This window comes from Theropithecus gelada, chromosome 15 (genome assembly GCF_003255815.1).
Source record: "Theropithecus gelada isolate Dixy chromosome 15, Tgel_1.0, whole genome shotgun sequence".
Lineage (NCBI taxonomy): Eukaryota > Metazoa > Chordata > Mammalia > Primates > Cercopithecidae > Theropithecus > Theropithecus gelada.
In genome coordinates, this window is record NC_037683.1 from 68,928,384 (window position 1) to 68,949,425 (window position 21,042).

Consider the following 21,042-nt stretch of genomic DNA (forward strand, 5'->3'; position numbering starts at 1 on the left):
TCCATTGTTAACTGATGTTTTTGTAACGATTTACTCAAAGTTATATTTATATTATACTTATAACTTTAATATTAGATAGTATTTATAATATAAGCTGCATTTATTATATTTATAGATAATGTGTACAACTTTATCTTATAATTATGATTATTTAGAATTGATGTTTTGAAACAAGACTTCTCTCTCCCACAATCTATTCCATATTAACTAGTTTCTTAGCTTTTAACCATTCCAAATTGTTTCTCTTCAACACTATTTGTGAACAGCACCATCACTACTATATTTATAAATATACAGCTTGATTATGACTCTCCCTGTTTCCTAGTTCCCATGGAATTAATTCCAATTATTAAGAATTGCATAGGCCGGGCGCGGTGGCTCAAGCCTGTAATCCCAGCACTTTGGGAGGCCGAGATGGGCGGATCACGAGGTCAGGAGATCGAGACCATCCTGGCTAACACGGTGAAACCCCGTCTCTACTAAAAAATACAAAAAAAACTAGCCGGGCGAGGTGGCGAGCGCCTGTAGTCCCAGCTACTCGGGAGGCTGAGACAGGAGAATGGCGGGAACCCGGGAGGCGGAGCTTGCAGTGAGCTGAGATCCGGCCACAGCACTCCAGCCTGGGCAACAGAGTGAGACTCCGTCTCAAAAAAAAAAAAAAAAAAAAAAAGAATTGCATATAGGACACTCTGGTTTCATTTCCAATTTGTCTTTTTACTCCCCTCCATAAAAACTATGCTTTAACCATACTGACCTATTTTATATTTTCAAAAGTTCCATGCTCTTTTAAACTTCTGTGCCCTTGTCCATACTGTCACTTTTGAATAAAATGCCCTTCTCTGCTTTTATATTTGGTAAATCCATTGGCATTCCTTGAAGCACAAGTCAAATATGACCTTCTCAATTTTACAATTCTTATTTTCTTCTCTCCAAATCTATAGTGCCTTTAAATCTTTGATATCTAGTATGTGCTTAATAAATGTTTCTGAAATGAGTAATTAGTAAATCTACAAAAATATAAAGTGAGGTATTTAGTTTCATTGATGTTCTATATAAAAAGGCATCTTACATTACGCAATGATTTATTTGAAAAGCTGTGAGTATACTGTATTTTAACAAATTGCAATGTATTCCAGGAGAATAAATTGAGTAATGCTAGTGTAAAACATCCTATTGTTATATGCATGCTCTTTGATATATTTTATTTGTTTATCTTGTGTATATATAGCCTTAATATTGCTGAATATAGGAAAACCAACTAACCAATCAGGGATACATAACTTCAACTTGTTTCTGTTTGTAGAATTTAGAATCTCAGTTTAGCCATTTTCTATAGTGTATGATTACTATTGTTACTATTTATTTTTACCGATTTTAATTAAAATGTTCACTTATGACCACCTTATACAATTCTTTGGAAGACTGTGTCATAGCACAAGATCAAAAAGATAAAATATATTTCATGTTAGAAGAGAAGGGAAAAATAGCATTCATATAGAACTAGATAAAAAAGAAGACCAGTGAAATAATACGTTAATATTTTACTTGGAAAATACATAAAAGGCTGATAAATGATAAGAGAATGCTATTTAAATTAAGCACAGTGATTGGAATACTATTTATAGAGCAGTATAAAACATGTTCTCCATATGCTTTCTTCATGGACCTCTAAGATGTTAGAAGAGAAATTAGTAGGTGAAATGTATGGATAGGTAGTTCCTTTTTCAGTGAATTGAGTGGCAGGAAAACACAGTGGCAAACAAAGGCAATATCCACTGTTGCTTAAGAAAGCAAAGATATTCCCTCTCCAAAGCTTGACAAAGATGGTGATTTTGTTGTAGCCTTGAACCTGAGACTAAATAGTATATGTTGACTAAATAATATATTTGATTGGTCTTCAAATTGGAACATTAATTTGAAAAGTTTAATCAAAATTTCATTTGTTTATAACTACATATAATTTGCTTTAATTAATAACTGTGTTTTTCTTTAAATCTGTTGACAAATATCCATGAATGGAAATGTGTTTATGTTTTAACATTTTAGAAATGCCCATTCATGTATTTTAAGTGGACATTCACTATCAAACATTATTTTCCTTTACACGTAAACAAAGCATAGTAGCTTACTTATATCTTCACATCCTCAACTTTTAAATCATGCCAAAGATCTTCACACTATCCTTAAATATCATGGAGTTAGTGCCACTCACCATTTTAAATAGAACTGAAAATTAAAACCCATTGAAAAGATTCTGAAAGAGTCTTCCCAGCTTTGAAAATTATGCCTGGATCTTTAATTCTAACATATGCTTGTATTAGAAAGAAGGTAACAAAGTGAAAGAAGATACAGTTAACAACTCAATCTATTATATTCAACCAGGTAGTTTTGTGATACTAATTCATAAGACAGTAGGGCAACTGTTAGACCACAGACTGATTAGGATTTCGGAGTTTTTCATATTCTTCAGCATAGTGTTGATATTGATCAGTGAGGAGAGGCTGGTTAGCTTCATCCATGTTGCGTCTGGCACGAATCAGACAAGAAGCAGTCCCAAAAATCAACGCAACCAGTAACAAAGCGGCAACTACTGCTATGGCAATTATCTCAGGTACACTAAACTCCCGACCTATTTGGAAAGGAAGATAAAAATAAAAAGATAAATATTACAATAGTTATCACCAAAAATTGGACACCTGAAATTTAGGTAGAAATGTCTATTTTAATAGAAATCCTCATATTTAATTTATAATGGTCACATGGCCTTGAAGCCACTTCCTGATTTCTTTTAATGAGTGGACCCTATTGGGATAGTCATTGTTATTTCCATTTCATTTTGTGAAAGTGAGAGAATGATGACTCAAAGAGTTTGAGTCACTTGCCTATGTCACCTGGTTAGTAAGAAGTAAAGTTGGCTTTGGAGCCTGAGTATTTTAGAGTATAAGTCTTGTACTTTTCCACTATGCCCTACTGCCTTTGTTGGGGAAAGATTTAAACAAGAAGTTTTTGGTTTTCAAAATCTCAGAAAAACACTGAAGAGTATCCCACTCCCTTTTCCTTTAAGATAGATAAATGCAGACAATATGGTATAGTAGAAGAATTGGGGCATATTCCATGGGCCTAAGCTCAAACTCATTCTCTTCCCTTATTAGAAATGTGAATCTGTAAATAGCTAACCTATTTAAGCCTCAGCTTCCTTATTTGTAAAATGAAGATTTTCATACTCACCCCAAAGCACTGTGAGGATTAAATGAGATAGGGTGCTGTACAATAAGATCAGTGTCAGCTTAGTGTGGACTCTCAACAAATATCAAATTCCCTCCCTTATCCTCAAATAAAAATACAAATGAAAGTTGCTAAGTCCAAATGGAAAACATAGCTTCAGAACACTGTGATTAATTTAAAGACAACATATTTGCTTTTGGAAATTATCACAGTAAAAATACACTTTCAATACTTACTTGGCCATTGAACTTCATAAGTGTATCCCAGGTTCTCTGGAGCAGTAACAAACATTTCTGTGTTGGTGACTGGGGGCCAGAATGGCACCATGTTGTATTGTCTATTATGTCCAATAGGGGCATTTTCCAATGGAAATGTGGATATATCTAAATTATTCCAAAAACAACTTGTTAATAAACATAATAAAATTAATATTCATATCATTATTGAGTTATAAAGGGATCCAATATTCAAGGAGAACATGAAAAAATTTTATTTTTATTTTACACTGAATAAAGATAAGAATTTTCACTACAGCATGATGGGAAATTACATAAAACAGAAAATGCTTTGAATACAGTACCAATATACCACTTAATAAAAAAAGAGAGTTTAAAAGCAGGGGAATTTTAGTATTTCATCATCTATAATGATGTTGAACAGTTTTTAAAAATTACATAAAGCAATTTGAATAAGGTATTAAATGTGTTTTTCAAAGCCAAAGAAAACATAAACCTGTAATTTGCTGTGGCATCGGCTGTATTTTAAAATTTGAGATACGGCATATCTATTAGAGGTTGTGCTTGTTTATGAATATTTCTGCTCAATATTTTTTATTTTGTCTGTTTACTTTTAGAGAAATCAATATTAGCTTTATTCCTAGGGCTTTACTCTGTTAGCAAAAAATGCTTAAAATTTTGAATCAAGGTCCTGAAATCCTATTCACTTCCTGATACCTCATGAATATAAACTATGGCTATTTATATTATTAATGAGTTTCTATCATCAGGAATAAAAAGAATGAAATTTTTTTGTGGCAAAAGATGTTCGTTTCTCTTTTTTTTGTTCTATATTTATGTTGGTACAATTAAACACCAAATAGAATGCCCCACACACACACACAAAAGAGTTAGAAGTGGGATTGGGCAGACACCAATGAGAACATAAGTCAGTATTAAGAGGTACGGCCTTTAAGAGGTGATTGAATTATGAGAATTCAGCCCTAATGAATAGATTAATCCATTGATGGATTCATGGGTTAATGGGTTATCATGGGAGAAGAACTGGTAACTTTATTAAGGGAGAGGGAGACACTTAAGCTAAGATACTCAGCCTCTGGACTATGTGACACCCTGGGCTGACTCAGGGTCTCTGCAGAAAGTCCCCACCAGTAAGGCTTTCACAGATGTGGCCCCTCAACTTTGGATTTCTCAGCCTTCATAACTATAATAAATAAATTCAGTTTCTTAATTAATTACTTGGTTTCAGGGATTCTGTTATAAGCAACAGAAAACAAACTAAGACAGCTATCTAAGTATTAGATTTTCTCTTTGCTTGTAGATATAATACCTTGACAGGTACAGTGATTCCGTGAATCACAGAAGGGTGTTTCAGCATCTGGATTGAAGAAAAATTTATCATAGAAATGCCAAGTAGTGTTGATATTTTTGTGACTTTAAATTTACTATGTATTAAAGCTAATTAAATATTTATCTGTTAAAATCCACTGAGTACCTACTAATGCCAGATGCTGGTCTAGGCACTTAGGCTGTGGCATTGAAAAAAAGAGACAATATTTCTACTCTCAAATAATTCACATTCTAATGTATTATAAATTCATTGTTTATTAGCATTAGGTATTAAGATAATTTAGAAAACTTTTTAATTCCCCATTTTAGTTTTCTGCTTAACCCTGATTTGACCAGCCTCAATCCAGTTCAGCTTCAGCTGTGTGGTAAAGTTTTGTCCATTAAAATGAGGGGAGAAATAATAGTAAAAATAACAATAGCAATTGGATTGTCCTGTAATTTCCCTATGCAAGATCCTCCATGGCCCCCTATCTCTCTTAGAGTTAATCCCAGTATCCTTCAGGCTCTGCCTCCTGTGATCCCTTTTACCTTACTATCTCTCACCATTCTCTCCCCAGACCCCACTCTACTCCAGCCACAGTTGGCTCCCTGTTCCTTTGTCTTAGGACATTCTTCCATATATCTACACAGTACTTCCATTCCCATTTCCTGATTTTATTTGTCTATAGAGACTTCCACCATCTAATATGCTGTATTTACATATGGTTATTGTCAATTTTATTAACAGGAAGAAAAGTTTCAGGAAGAAAATTTGTTGGTGGATTTTTGTATACTATCATATTTCTGGTACCTTGAATACTGACCAGGAAATAGTAGATTTGAAAATAATATATATGAAAAGATTTAAGTGTATGTGTGATTACTTCATTTCTCTTGCAGCTCAAAAAGTAAAGTAGTGATTACTCTTGGAAATGTATAAACTGCTTCTTCTGAAAATACACTGAACTTCTGGGCTGCTATATTTAAAACTTACCTCATATAATTCTTAGTCGAAATAAAAGAGAAAGAATTGAATTGAATGTGTACATAGATCAGAAATATTAGTAAATAGAAATTAACATGGTAGTAACTAGAGTTTGGATGCTCTCAATTGTACTATTTCATGTCTAACGAGAGGAATCTGTAATGGACATTACTACTTGAATGACTCTACTTTTCTTTATCTGTAAAGTGTAATTTTTTTTCCATTCTGAGCCTAATAATTCTATTATTCTGCAATTTGTAAAGAGCTTTCTATATTTGTAAAAACCTTTCAATCATTTTGAAAAAGAATTCCATCCCTCCACTCTTAGACTTATTTTAAACAAGACTTCTGCTTTATAGAGAGTTTATAAAATTTTTTAATCTTTCTAAGTTTTCTTTCTCTTCTTTACAGTTGTTTTATGACACTGCTTTCTAAAAGGTATTTGCAGGTACAAGGAATATTTAAGAAGGAGGCTAATTGTTTCAGCTTAGCTTTCATGCAATTTGGAGTGTTTACATTGACCTATCCTATAATTTTATGGCCACATTTTATCAGCAATGTGCTGCAGGATAGTTTCCTATTTTTCATTTATGGTACTTCTTTTCCCACTACAATTCAAGTTATTGAGAAACCTTATGCTATATATTGCAAAGAAAGAAAATGTCAGAAAAAAATGTTCAAAAGGTGTTTTTCTGGTTCATCAGTGACCTTTAGGTTAAAATCTGGAAAACCTTTAACAACTTGCTATGAATGTGAAATAATTATATTTTCAGCCAAGATACACAAGGCGAAGGAATATCTTTCCTTTCTTTCAAAGGTGAAAGAAAACTCCATTTAAGAGATTTGCTAGGTTACTGAATAGTCTCCGTTTCCTCTGAAAAGTTTACTAACACCCAAGGCATTGTGAATAACTGAATAAATACAACTTGAACATTGCCATATGGTTCCCAGAAGTGCATGTTTAACAAAAGTTGGTTTTGTTAATTCCTAAACCTATTAATTCGAGTTCACTCATTACTGTAATAAAAGGAATCTAGTTAAGCAAACATAAAGTGGTCATCATGACTGTAAAACAAAGAGGAGGGTGTTGTTTTTGTAGTATGTAAAATGAACACTTTGGAAAGATTTGTTAAAGGTGTATGGCTAAATATTTGCCCTCATATCGTATTTCAAAAGTCACTCATTTATTGTTTCACTTTTAAAAAAAGCTGACAGTGTAAATTATAGATAATTAATTATGGTTGCCATTACGTATATAAATACATATGAAAAATGAGATGAAACTCCAATAACTGAATTCACAACTGATTGAAAACTCAACCAATATTTATGTGTAGGTTGTTTCCTTCCCTCCCCTCCCCTCCCCTCCCCTCCGCTCCCCTCCCCTCTTCTTTCTTTTCTTTTCTTCTTTTCTTTTCAGATCAAGTCTGTCTCTGTCAGCCAGGCTGGAGTGCAGTGGTGTGATCTTGGCTAACTGCAACCTCTACCTCCTGGGGTCAAGTGATTCTCCTGCCTCAGCCTCTCCAGTAGCTGGGATTACAGATGCCCACCACCATGCCTGGCTAATTTTTGTGATTTTAGTAGATACAGGGTTTCACTATGTTGACCAGGCTGGTCTCAAACTCTTGGGCTCAAGTGATCCTCCTGCCTCGGCCTCCTAATGTGCTGGGATTACAGGCTTATGTGTAAGTTGTTTCTTGAATAATTTTTGATGGAACAAACTATTTTCATCAATTTCATCAATTAATGGTCCTAATTAGGTTGAATTAGAGGACTTTACTGCACACATATACACACAGAAATGTAAGCATGCCTAATGGATACATAAATCAATAGGTAGTTAAGCTACAATATCATGTTCATGTGTGTGATGAACTAAAGGCACAGAAGCCAAAATTGAGAATGCTTTCAACATATGAAAATTTGTGATGTTTTAACCAGTGGAAGCACTTTTATTGTTTGAAAAATAATGCTAGCCTCTCAGCTGTATAGGAAGGCAGAGAAGGAGGCATTTAAAATAATATTTTAAAGAATGCATTGAAATGAACTTAAAAGAGATTTCCTGTAGTGTGATATAAAAGCCAACGTTAACTTTTCAAGTGGAACAAAATTTCTATTTGTGAGAGGCCATTAAGCAATAAAAATAAGAACTGTGGATTATGGATATACAATTTTTAGTCTTTTGGGATATCAAAGAAGAGCTCTATAAGGTTTTCTTCATTTATATTTAAAAGTAATTAGAATTTATGTTGGAAGATGAGGGTGAGAAAAATTTGTAAAACATAGTAGCATTTTTTTCATAGCAAAAATTAGGAGAGGTGATTTGGTTAGTCCTAGCAAGTGGTTAAAAATATCATCCTATAATAACTATTTGGAGAGACTTCTTGCCTGCATTTTCAAAGTAGAATTGAATGTCTGGAAGTGACTTGATATTACAGCTATGTTATCCTTATTTTGAATGTGTTTTTATGTACTGAGTGCCCAGCTTAAACTGATAACTATGCCATCTAAACAGTCCGCTTGGCTGACCATGCAAAAGGCATATGAAAATGTCTTACCAGCATTGTATCTCCTCAGCCATTCATCAAAGACTGCATCCGTGAAAGTGTGCAGGAGGACAAAAATAGGGTCATTCGGAGACAAATGGGTTTGTCCCCCTGTTCCATTCAGGAATAGATGAGCCAAATTGTGAAGGCTTCGAACAGCAGGGTCATACTTTCCTGTGGGATCACTGTAACCTAGACACATAATAAGGAGGAGAATTGTAAAACTATTGAACATATTTTACTTTTCCAGTTAATAGTAATGATTATATTGGGAAACAATTTTTCCAAGGCTTGTCAGGCCAGTTTTTGCCTTAATATAATAGCACTGCTTCTCTGTACCTATGGTTGATATTTGTTTGCTATACCCAGAGCTAGGTTGGTTTTATGCTAGTGGCATGACATTCTAAATGTAGCCTCCAGGTTAAAAATAATGACCTGCAAAGGATACCAGTCAAAATATATAGACACTCTATTTGACAAGGCAGACATTGTTCTACATGGGAATAAAGATAGTGAAAACCCCTCCAGTTTCTACTAAAAACTGCTGACACAATTTGGAGAAGAATGCTCTGATTGTTTTGGAACTTAAGTTGCCAGATGTTACTTCAGCCTCCTACCTTACCTTTGAATGACTGTCAGCATGTTTATTTTTAGAAAACTACTTTATTTTTTATGGGGAAGCTACAATTTCTCAGGGCTTTCTTACCATCTTTGTGCTAGTTTTAAACACTGAGAAAACCTACTGTCAAAACATTTATACAGCTTTTGATAAATATCTCAATTCCATATATATACACACACACATATATATACATATATACATATATATATTCCATATATAAGGGAGAAAACAAGGATAGGTATAGGACAGGTCATAAATGAAAATGGAGGGTCTATGATGTAGGATGTCTAATTGGCTGGAAGGACCAGAGGTTTGAGATCAGGGAATGGTTGTGTATTATAAAATGAAATCAGACTTTAAAATACATTAACCAGTTCTCTCTTCATCTAAGATGAATTGTATAGTTGTAGCCACTTATTTAGTCACCTATGCATTTTTTCAAGCACCCATTCCATTATTATTTGACTCAAAAACATTTAAAGATTGCCTGTGATATATATGGAACGTGGCTTGTCACTAGTCTTTTTATACGTTTTGTCAGGAAATAAGTATAATTGTCTTCTGATTGGGCATTAAGAAAACACAATCTGCACATTTTAAAAAAAATCAGTGCTGATGGCCTTAGTTTACAGATTAGCCAAAATGTAGTGATTTTTTATTGAATCATATTCAAATCAGTGCATTTGGGTAGTTATTAAAATAATCAAAAATAGGTTAAAATGGCATATAATTTTGAGACTAAAAGGTGAAAGAATTAAAAATAATTATTAGATTTATATACTAAGTATCTCTGATCATACGACAGAGAAATCTATTTGCATTTTTTGGGGAGATGGGATGCATTAGACGTGGACAATGCTATACTGAAGGTAAAATTTAACAATAACAAGTTTATAATAAGATAAATGTAATTATATTCTTTTGAAGACTTTACATATATATATATCAAGCATCATTTGGAGGTATCAAAATGTATTATATAAAGACACTGGATTTTGAAAATTTGAATTTGAACCTATGCTCTGTTAGTAACTAGCTGAATATCTTGTGATAATAATTGTACCTCTTTATACCTCACTTTCCTCAGCTTTAAAATAATTTGTGTGAAATAAGGAAAACCAAGTTAAGCATCAGTAGATGCTAATTCGAATTTGTATAGACTTTTGAAAAAAGTTACAGGTTAATACTGACCTAAATAACACATATGCACAAGCAAGGCTTTACTCAGTGTCAACTAATTGTTTGGAATGATTTTATTATTTCTCTCATTTAAAAAAAAAGTAAACTAATTTAATACACTGTCAACGTCTTGAATATTGTTTGCCAATGCTAGACCTTGATACAGTTACACATATTGATCAGCTAGCTACCAGAAATTTGAATTTAAATTGTTTTTGAGTGTTTACGAAATTGGAGCATGATTTCCAAGGTCTTCTCCCATAATGAAAAGAGCTTCATGGTTGGACTCTTCTCTTTAGGAAAGTTCCTTTTTCAAGCAGGTGTATCATAATAGACAACCTCATTCACATAAACGCACAGGATTTAATATACTATTCAAAGCCTTCTCGAAGAAACTTGCTTTTGAATAATTCAGTTTACTCTGATAGTTAGATCTTTTCAAAGTACTGATTTCATTTACTTGCCTTCCACTGTGTTTCTGAAACTGTTTGTAGAGTTGGAATAAAAAGGAGGTGTGTCAAATAAACCAACTTCCAAGCACTGAGCGACATCCTGTGGTTCAGGAAGACGTTGCACCATTGGTCTGGCCACATTTCCAGCTGGATTCCTCCTAATTGGCCCGCTCTCAGTGCCTGCAGAACAAAATGGGGTGTGCAAACATTTACACAATGTTTGGATGTCTTATTATTGCTCTTTAAAACTTTATACATAGCACGAATATGAAATATAGGATTTCCTTGGTAGAAAACAAAATTTAAAAATGCATACTTGGTAGCATTAAAGTGAGAAAATCTAAGTAATCATGTCCCACTTCTTTGAATCGAGTAGATATGTGATACATAAAAGTATCTGAAGGAAAAAAGCAATCACACTAACAGATACAGGTCTTGACATTTGCTAAACCAATATATGCTTCTTTCACAAGAATGTATTAAAATGAAAATTCCATGGAAAATTGAATCTTGCCAAAATAATCCCATAAACCTAAGTTCTACACTAAAATCTATATGTCACACATATGTGATATTTTGTATGCAAATGCTGCCTATTTAAACCTTCAGAGAAATAAGGAAAAAAAAAACCTTCTATTTCTTTGGAAAGTGATATATATTTCAACCAACACACATTTTTCAACTTTTTCAGCAATTAATGTGAGAAATAATGAAACTTTGTGAATGGCAGTAACAAACAGACAAAGAACTGTGATACTAGGTATAGATAATATGATAGGAGCCTTAAAGAAGAGAGATGGAGGGAGGGAGTGGGGAAAGAGAGAGAGAGATCCTGCCCATTCAGATCTCCAGAAAAGCTTTATAAAGATAGATTTACAAAGAGCCCCATAGGATTAAGAAAAGTTTTCATAGGTGAAATAAAAGAAATTTTACAAGACAAACATTTTAGGTAGAGGAAATGGTAAGAGATGATACACGTTCTTCTGTCTATAACAAAATCCCCTATCTATAACAGAAAACGTGTGTATCCCACAGACTTGGCACAGTACCTGGCATTTAATAGGTGCTGAAGAGTTGTTTGGTCATTATATGGAAAAGATCATGTTAGCTGTAAAAAAAAAAAAAGGGGGGGGGCCTGTTTGGGAAATAGTTTGCCTGGAGTATGTGCCAGGAGAGTAGTGGACTGTAGGAAAGAAAAGAAGCTAGACCAGAGCTATATTGTGAAAAAAAAAAAAAAAATCAAGTATCAAGATAAGAAAGTTATGTGTAATTTATTAGGAAGTGGAGAGAAGTCAAAACCTTACATGGGTGGGAGGAGAGGTGACTGGTTAGGAGAACTTTGCATCATTCTGTCCCAGTGGTCTCCAAAAGGAATTTATGTGCCATAGAGGGATAGCAAAATAATCCACTAATCTGGGGAGCGATAATATTACAATTTCAACTCCTATTCCTTTTCTTTCATTCAGAAAGCTTCCCATGTTCTATGCTTTATAATTAACATAATAATCAGGACCTGTTAAGTTAGCATAATAAAATTTACATAATATGTAACTAAAACATATGCCTCAGTTGGGATTGGAAACTATTTATTGAGTGTACATGATCACCAAAAACTTTCAGCATCGCTAGCTAAACTATCAATTCAAGCTGATGTTTTGGGAATTGCTGCTCAGGAAGCTATCAATAAATCCCAAGAAACAAATATTAATTACTTAAGTTTCAAAGCATTACATTCTGATTTGCCCTCACAGAGTTCCATAGTAGAAAATGCTGATAGTAAAGAAACTAGTTTAAATAAAAAATAAACCATTTTATTTTTTATTCCAGTGATTCTTAAATTTGTTTGCATATGGACAACCTCTGCCATTGCACCTAACATCCTATGGACCAAAGTCCTGTGAAATTTCCACATAAAAATAAATGGAAAGTTGCATATGTCTGAAGAAGAAAATACATTTGAGAAGTATTGTGAATAAAGAACAGTGTTTTTGTATGTTGATTCAAGGATGGTATTTTGGTGGCTGGAAGAATGTTAGCTGCAATAAAATAATTAACTATTTTCAATCCACCAAGTTTGGTTCATTAATTTTGAATATTGGAGAAATACTATGCAACAAGCTTGTGAAGACAGGGGTATGGAATACTTAAGGAAGGTTTTATCTAAAGTTGGAAACGTGTGGGTCTCCAGTAAAAGATGATGAATGGAACTACAGAAATGGACAAGATCATTTAAGAAGAAAGGTTATAGAAGAGATCATTGTTATGAAGACTAAATAGGATATTATATCAATGCATTTCATACCACATCAGATACATAATATTTGTTCAATACAATGATAATTTTTTCCCTTTCCTTTGCCTTATAAATAAAATGTCTGCTGTTTATCTCTTGCAGTGAGACAAGGGATACGCTTAAAATTTTTTTTAACCTAAAATAAATATTCTTCAATTTGTCATGAGACTATGTGTCTGAGTTAGGAGACTTGTTATATTAATTGACAACACAAATTATGATGAAAAGAAAATCTCTCCTTCTTTCTTCCCCCTCCTGTGCTATGATTGTATTTACTCATTTAAACTGTGTTTTATTTTGGTATCCAATCATCAGGGTGATTGGGAAATGTCTAGAAAACTCTCAGGCAGGCCGGGCGCGGTGGCTTAAGCCTGTAATCCCAGCACTTTGGGAGGCCGAGGCGGCCGGATCACAAGGTCAGGAGATCGAGACCACGGTGAAAATCTGTCTCTACTAAAAATACAAAAAATTAGCTGGGCGCGGTGGCGGGGGCGCCTGTAGTCCCAGCTACTCGGGAGGCTGAGGCAGGAGAATGGAGTGAACCCGGAAGGCGGAGCTTGCAGTGAGCTGAGATCCCGCCACTGCACTCTGCCTGGGGGACAGAGCGAGACTCCGTCTCAAGAAAAAAAAAAAAGAGAGAGAGAGAGAGAACTCTCAGACCAAAATACAATGGCCTGGTCAGAAAAGGAATACATGCTTTGGTATCTGCAGACATCCTGATCCTCAATTTCATTTCTCTGCCACAAGGTGGGACCATGTATTCAGCATACCAAACAAATACAAATTTATTCTAAGTTTTAAACTTCTACAGAGGAAATGTTCATATATTATCACTTCTCTTATTCCTATACACTGCTAAATAATCTAATGGTGAAAATATATATCTAATTCTTCTTGATTTATTTAGAGTATTCCTTATTTAAGTTCATAAAATAATTTAATGTTTGATGAATACAATAATATATGTAGAATAAATATGTTGTGACTATAATAATAAAACAACTTCACATAACTCTTATTTTTATATGGAACAACAATCAAGAGAGCCATACATGCCTGAAAACGAAAAATAAGATGAGGTAGGGGGTGTCTAATAATTAAACCTCGTGTTACTAGCACAGGCACAAATAATAATATGATCCAAGGAAGAGAACGGAAAGCTCAGGAAGAGATCTACATGGGGCAGAAATTTGACCTGTGACAAAGGTGGCATTCAGATCACTGGAGAAAGATGCTGGGACAATTGGTTAGGCATTCTCTTATTGTGTTCACTTCGGAAGAGCTGGAAAGAAGCTAGGAGGCAGACATCAGTACCATATCCTCCTTTTCTAAAAACTATCTCCCACATCACCTTTTGTTTTCTAACTTTATAACTGCAAGCATACATTTGGTTTGTTTATTTTCTTTTTTTTCTTCCCAGGGCATTTCCAACTTTTTGCCTATTTTTCACATTTTCTTAGGAAACATTTTCTGTGAAATTCCAACACAAGACACATGACTACTAAGTAGTGCTAAGAAAACTAAGAGGATTAGTGTATACAACTAGACATTTCCAAAATAAGAAAGTTAGAAAGACATTGACCAAATTACTCAAGAAAGGCAGTGCAAAAATGTGTAGGCGCTTTCTGTTTCCCCTGCAGCAACTTACACGCTGCCTTAAACATTCTAGGTGCTTAATGAATGCGTGGTACATTGTTTGTCTATAATAAAAGTAGATTTTAGTCTGAATTCTCTAGTAGAATGAAGGGCCTTCCAGGCAACATACTTAATCCCTTTATCTAAAAAGAAATTCTGACTCCAAGCTATCATTTGCAACTTACTGTTACAAAGTGTTCCCAGGGTATCATAATCTTCCAAGGAGTCACAGACCACTCGCCATTGAGAAAAGACAGAGTTTGGGCTTATTAGAGTGGAATCAAAGTTGCTTCTGGATCCCATCAAGTCATCCGTGCAGATATCACAGACATTTTTCCCCGTCGCAAAATTCCAGTAAGGAAGGGAGAAAGAAGGCTCTTGCAACATTTCCTAGATCACAGAAACTACATTAATATTCTCTGCTTCTGTTTATAATTCTTCCTTTCTGTTTGGTCTACTCTCTGACAGCCTATTTCTATTAGCTCTCTTTAGACAATAAGGTACTGGTTAGTATATCAGTGGTGTCTGAGGGGCCCAGAGGAGTTAAAACCTTATTTAACAAAGCTGGTAATTTATTACAAGGTGTCATTTAGGCATTAGAGGGAATGAAACTCAACTTATTATGCAGACATTTCTGAAAATGATTTAGAGGGATAAAGGATCTTCTTTTTCTTTTTTAGGCAGGTAATTACATTTATATTGGTTATATAAAAATTATCGATAACAACATCTACTTATTGGCATTTCCACCGTTTCCATTTTCCTATCTTTAATTCAAGTATCATTAACTCTTAGTCTGCAGCCAGATCCAGCCTTAAAATATGTTTTGTGGAGTGCTAATTTCTGTTTTTAAATTTAATTTGAATGACTAGGCATTTAGATTCTGGTTTGGCCACAGGCCAATGGACTCGTTCACACTGAGCATGGAAGGTGTTTTATTTAGGGAACCCTGCCTTAGAATCCAAACTTTCAAGACTCAGGCTTCTGCCTAAATCTTAGACTGATAAAAATGCTAAACAGAAGCTGGAGTAAATCTTTCTGCCCATTGTTTTTTAGATCAGTGACCTAGTTTCCATTCAGAGCTGATCTCACATTTTTAAAAATGCTGGCCTCAAGATCACATGCTTATTTCATTCGTGCTTTAAACCATACATTTCCTTGTTATTTCTCATTTCTTTGGAGCCTTGAGAAGTTCTATTTATGGTATGAGATTTAAATGTAGGGATCGCAATTGTTTTATCTTATCTCTCAAGCACTCAGTATATTTCTACTTTTTCACTTTAAATCCCTTCCTAGGAAGCATTTTCTTATCCTTGGGTGTTTTAGAGAACCAAAAGCTTTCCAAGTTATCCTCAGTTATTGGTCTCCAGAGGTTGGTAGTCCTCCTTTAGAAGCCATCATTGTGGTTCACAAAGATTAGTGACAGCTTCTAAGGGATCATTAAGAATTGGTTTGTGGTTCAGCAACTGACATTTGGGAGCCAGAGCATATTCATGTGGCATTTCAACCATGAATTACATTTAAATTGTAATTTGTTGGATCCCTTGTGCTGTTGGGTTTTTAAAATGTAAGTCACAGAGGTTGAAGTTTACACAGGCAAAAGTGAAGCTTTCAGATACTTTCCACCTGCCCTTTCATTTTGGTGTGCCCATGAGAAAATGACTTGAAGGCATGAAGATCTGCAGTCAATTACAAATGATAGATTTATCTACTCATAATCTACTAAATGTCTCACTTGCAATCAGAGCTATAAAATATGATGTTCAGAGTATCAGATGAATTCATTTAATCACTCTCAAACTGCAAATGGATAGTGCACTTTCAAACGAGTATTTTATCCTGTATTTTAGCATATTAATTCTCTCTCTTCTAACCATTTACTTTTTCTCGGAATAATGCTGGCACAGCATTCTGCAAATTAATAAATGAATCTAAATACCTTTCCTGTCTTCAGATAGTTTTGGCTTAATTTGTATACTTTAACTTGAAAGGGGAGATTCGTTGCTGTTATTTCACATAGAAAACAGGTTTACTTTGTGGATTTCCTAGTTGATATCTAACAACTTAAAATTTTATTTTAAAATTTCAATATTTTTCTCAAGAAACAGAGAAGTTGGTAAAAGAAATAAGAGTAAAGAATCTATGTAACTAGATGCTTTAATATGTTTGAAGCTTGTCTGCTTAGAAAATAAGCATGAAATAACTGCTTGAGTTGAGGTTCACTTTGTGCCAAATAAAAAGCCAATGTCTTTTCACTAAAAATATTGCCTGACTGACAAAATTATTTTGGTATTTTTTGACTTTTTTTCAAATTTTATATATTTTAGTGTACAACATAGTGCTTTGATATAAATATACATAGTAAAGTGATTACTATAGTCAAGCAAATTAACATATCTGTCCTCTTACATAGTGATGTGATATTTTAATAGGTTTCTTCTGTAAGACTCAAAGGGTAGGGAACATGGAAAAACATAGTTCAATGAAAATATGAGAGTCTAAATGGAAAGGAATTATTTTTTCATTATTTAAACCCTGTACCATGTTGGAAGGAATCATCACTGGAATGATGAGAGATGCATTTGGGACTGGAAAGATTGAGAAGTCTCTAACTCACATTATTTGACCAGGAGGAGGAATCTCCTTATATTTATTAGAGAAGGAAGACACGCAAATGAGATTCTTCTGTTTCAAGTTTTATGAAAATCATGTTTTCAATTAAACTGCAAAATATTTTTAAACTTTTAATTCATTCCTTCAAATGTCTCATTTTGCTCATTATTGATATTCCTTTATTTTCACTTCACTAAGATAAAGATTAATTAATAAGTAACCAAAACAAGGAGAAAACAAAATGCCAAAGACAAGTTAGTAACATAAAATTGCTCTTTCATCAGATGTCCTGATGGTTCTGAAAACTAGTGAATTAAAATGTTTTACAAACAAGGCAACTTGTCTGTGAAGAGTCTGAAAACTGAAACGCTTCTTACGTACCTGCATATCTTTCTCCAGACGCAGGAGGTGGTACCTGTGCCATGTGAGAAAAGCTGGTCCTTCGTGAGAGAAATCCACTTCACCAAAGCTTTCCTGCCCTGCCCCAAGGAAAGTCTTCTTGACTGAGTAATAGTGTGTCCAAACAAAGTAGTTATAAATGGAAATGTTCTCAAATTGTGGTGTGTTGCCATCTGGCCCCAATATTTCTTCTGATCTCCTGGTGGCAATGACAAATAAAGGGTGAGTTGTGCGCTTTGCCATATCCAGGGCCCGGACAAAGTGGTTCTTTTCTTCTTTACTTAAGTCCAGAAGATTTCTCCTGACTTTAGGGATACAAAATTCAAGCATGAAAACATCTGCCTTGAGGGGATGGGTAGAGAAAGAGCATAATCATCTTGTAACATGCCACGACCCATTTATCCATCTGTTCAAATGTGTTTTAAATTATTTTATACTTTTAAAAATATCCTTAACTAAAACCCTTTCTTCAAACCTGCTTTCTCTCTCTTTCTTCCCTTTTCTCTCTTTTTCCTCTCTCCAATTTACTGCATGATTTCTATTATCTTTCTTTAATCTTACCTATGGATTTTATGTTTCTGTGACCTTGTCATGTTGATTTCTGCCCACTATTGGCATTTTTGTTGGAATTTTTTATCTTTTTAACATCATAAATCTTCCAAAATTAGGTGGTATAACACAGTAGTTAACACCAGAAAATTATTCTATGACTTTGGGCACATTTTTCCAAGCCTCAGTTTTTTTTTTTTTAATCATTAAAATGTGGATAAACATAATACCTGCTTTATAGAATTGAAAGTTCAAAGAGCACACACATAAAAAGCAATTAGCCCAAGGCCTAACTCATAGTAAAGACTCAATACATGTTCTGTTAAACCTTTAGTCTCCTATCTCACACATAGAACAAATCAAATATTGTTAGCTGTTACTGTTTAATGCTTTGTTATTTAATAGTATTTAGTCTGCAGGCCAAACTCTTCATCTCCAATGCCTGAATTTGATCATCATGGTAGGAAACTTCTTTAAGGGTCAGCAGGGGTAGCTGCAGAACTAAAATATAAGGGCCAGATAGATAGTTCTCAGCTGAGTTTCAGGTTTACTAAATATCAGCTGTGTGGGTTTGAACTTTCCGAACCTCATCTATGACAATTAACATGTTGACCTGAAGGAGTTACTGAATTGACTAGTCATAATACCTAACACAGTTCCTAGGATATGGTGGTTGCTCAACAATGTTTCAGGAGACAATATTGGTCAGAAGTTCTGAGCTTCAACTCCAACCCTTTACATGAAAGAAGTTTCTTAACCCTTCTAAGCCTCAGTTTCCTCAATTATAAAAAGAGAGGGTTGAGCTATATGATTTCCAGGTATTCCTGCAGCTCAAATGATTTAAGATTTTATTAAGAGCCTTGAGTCTCATGCAGGACTTGTAAACTCATTCATATCTCCACTTACCTACGAGAACCCTCTGGTCACAGGCAGCTCCTCTCCAGCCAGGACGGCACGTCCCACAGTTGTGTCCTGAGAAATTGCCATTGCAGTGACATGTCCTATTGAAGAAGCGCAAGGGCCAGACCTCCCGATCATCTCTGCCATCATGGGGATACCGAGGGCTGTGGGGTCGGGAATCTGCAGTCACTGCCTCGCATCTGCCCCTCCCTGATGATGAACCACAGCGGTCTGTCCCAGGCCCAGACATGGGGGACAGGTCTGGGCAACACATACCACTCCTCAAAGCCTCAACAGTGGCACACTCTCTTGGGAATTGAGCCCAGGCCTGCTGAAAAAGCAGCAGGGGGAAGAAGATATAGCCCAGAGAGAGGAGTTTAGGAGCACTCATTCTGCTTGAAGTAACAGTGCAAAACAAAGATCTGTTTCGCAGCCCTTTGTGTAGAGAAGACTGAAGCATGTAGATGAAAATTCAGCTGAAAAAGAGTAAGTAAAATGAGATTATGCAAGTTTTTCTTGGTACTCAAAATGGTATGAACCCTTCCCAAACCACCTTCAAAATGGAATCCATATGGAAAATGACATTTCACACAAATAATAAAAATAGTAATTTACCTTTAAAATTTGACATGTATAACACCCACATGTGTGATACCCACATAATTAAATTACCTGTCTTTGTCATTTTCTTTTCTTATATATATACTAGATATCAGTTATCAAAAGCATGAATTAGCAGGTCACCATCATTAATTACATTTAATTTAACCTTGGAGCTGAAGGAATAATTGGGAACAGATTTCCAGCAAGTTAATTTCTGTGATTTAAAGTCCCTTATACTAATGGAATTTTGGGAGGAGTCCACCCACTGCCCATAGGACTTCTTTCCAGTACCTTAAAATCCTGAAGGATGTCTCTGATGAACTTCTCTTAGAATTGAATGTTTTATATCTGCTTGAGTTTTTTGTCCTCTCACGTCAGAACTGTTAATTGAATGTGGATTGCTGCCTGATAATTAATCCCAAATCTGCTCACCCAAACTAGGAGGGGCTGGTCTTTTTTTCCACCCTTTACTAATCCTTTTCACTTCAGTGAATGTTTCTGCCCTTTAAGGACTTGATCAGCACATGATTCCCTTCTCACTGATTTCCTTGTGATGCTTACAGTTTTAAGTAAAGGCCAGAAGCACTACTTTGGAATACAAGTCAGAGAAACCAGTGAGATTTGTTTGCATTGCAGAGATTTTGTTTTTTCCTTTCACAGTGTATCTTTAGAGGCTGAAACAAGATTAATTACCTTTTCCTAATGATACAAAGGCCAGGCTAGTGTTTGTACCTGATAGTAGCTTTTGGTTGTTTTCTGTCTTGAAAACAGATGCTGCTGTTCTTACAATTTCTAGAGAGAATAATTGTAGTGGAAAAGGCATCAGGTACAGTTATACCACAGCACATGACATTGGCCCTCATGGTGCCTGTGGGTTTTGACAGAGTTGGGAACTTCAATTCCCTTACCTTCACTGGGGCTGGTGTCCATCTCTGTGGCTAAACATTACAGGGTCACTGCTACTTTATTGTTTAGAAGTTGCCTACTCAATGTCTTCTAGTTTCCTACTTTCTCTTCAAGTAGTCTTAAGCCGATGACACTAAGGGTAATAGATTCATGTATTTCAAGAGGAATGTTCTCCTGAAGTTGAAAACTCATGTATATGAATTCAATCTTCAACTGTAAGCTTTAGTTTGGAATACATAATTGCTGTGCAAAGATTATCAGAATTCAGGATCAGGGTTAGCTGTCATCAGCTATAAAATTGTCCAGAAAACTATCTAAAATAATGGAATGTATGGTTACAAACAAAAAGACAACAAAGGCCAATGGTACTAGGGGTAATAGATTCATATATTTCCAGAGGAATGTTCTTCTGGAGTTGAAAAGCCATGCATATAAAGTCAATTTGAAAATCTAATCTTTATTTGGAATACATAATAACTGTACAAAGGTTATCATAATTCCTGATCAGAGTTAGTAGTCTTATTTGACTCTAAGGCATCAAATTGTCCAGAAAATTATATAAAATAATTT

The 21,042-nt window shown here is 34.7% G+C and overlaps 1 protein-coding gene across 1 annotated transcript; it reads right to left on the reverse strand.

The window, feature by feature from the left end:
• Positions 1–1,331: 1,331 nt before the first annotated feature.
• On the reverse strand, positions 1,332–19,961 carry TYRP1 (tyrosinase related protein 1). Its single transcript, XM_025359545.1, has 8 exons — positions 19,858–19,961; positions 18,970–19,439; positions 17,497–17,819; positions 14,688–14,892; positions 10,587–10,754; positions 8,334–8,513; positions 3,462–3,608; positions 1,332–2,629 (listed from the first exon to the last, which is right to left on the reverse strand). The coding sequence occupies exons 2-8, from the start codon at positions 19,421–19,423 to the stop codon at positions 2,424–2,426; spliced, it is 1,683 nt and encodes a 560-aa protein (XP_025215330.1). The 5' UTR covers positions 19,424–19,439; positions 19,858–19,961; the 3' UTR covers positions 1,332–2,423.
• Between the last annotated feature and the right edge of the window lie 1,081 nt (positions 19,962–21,042).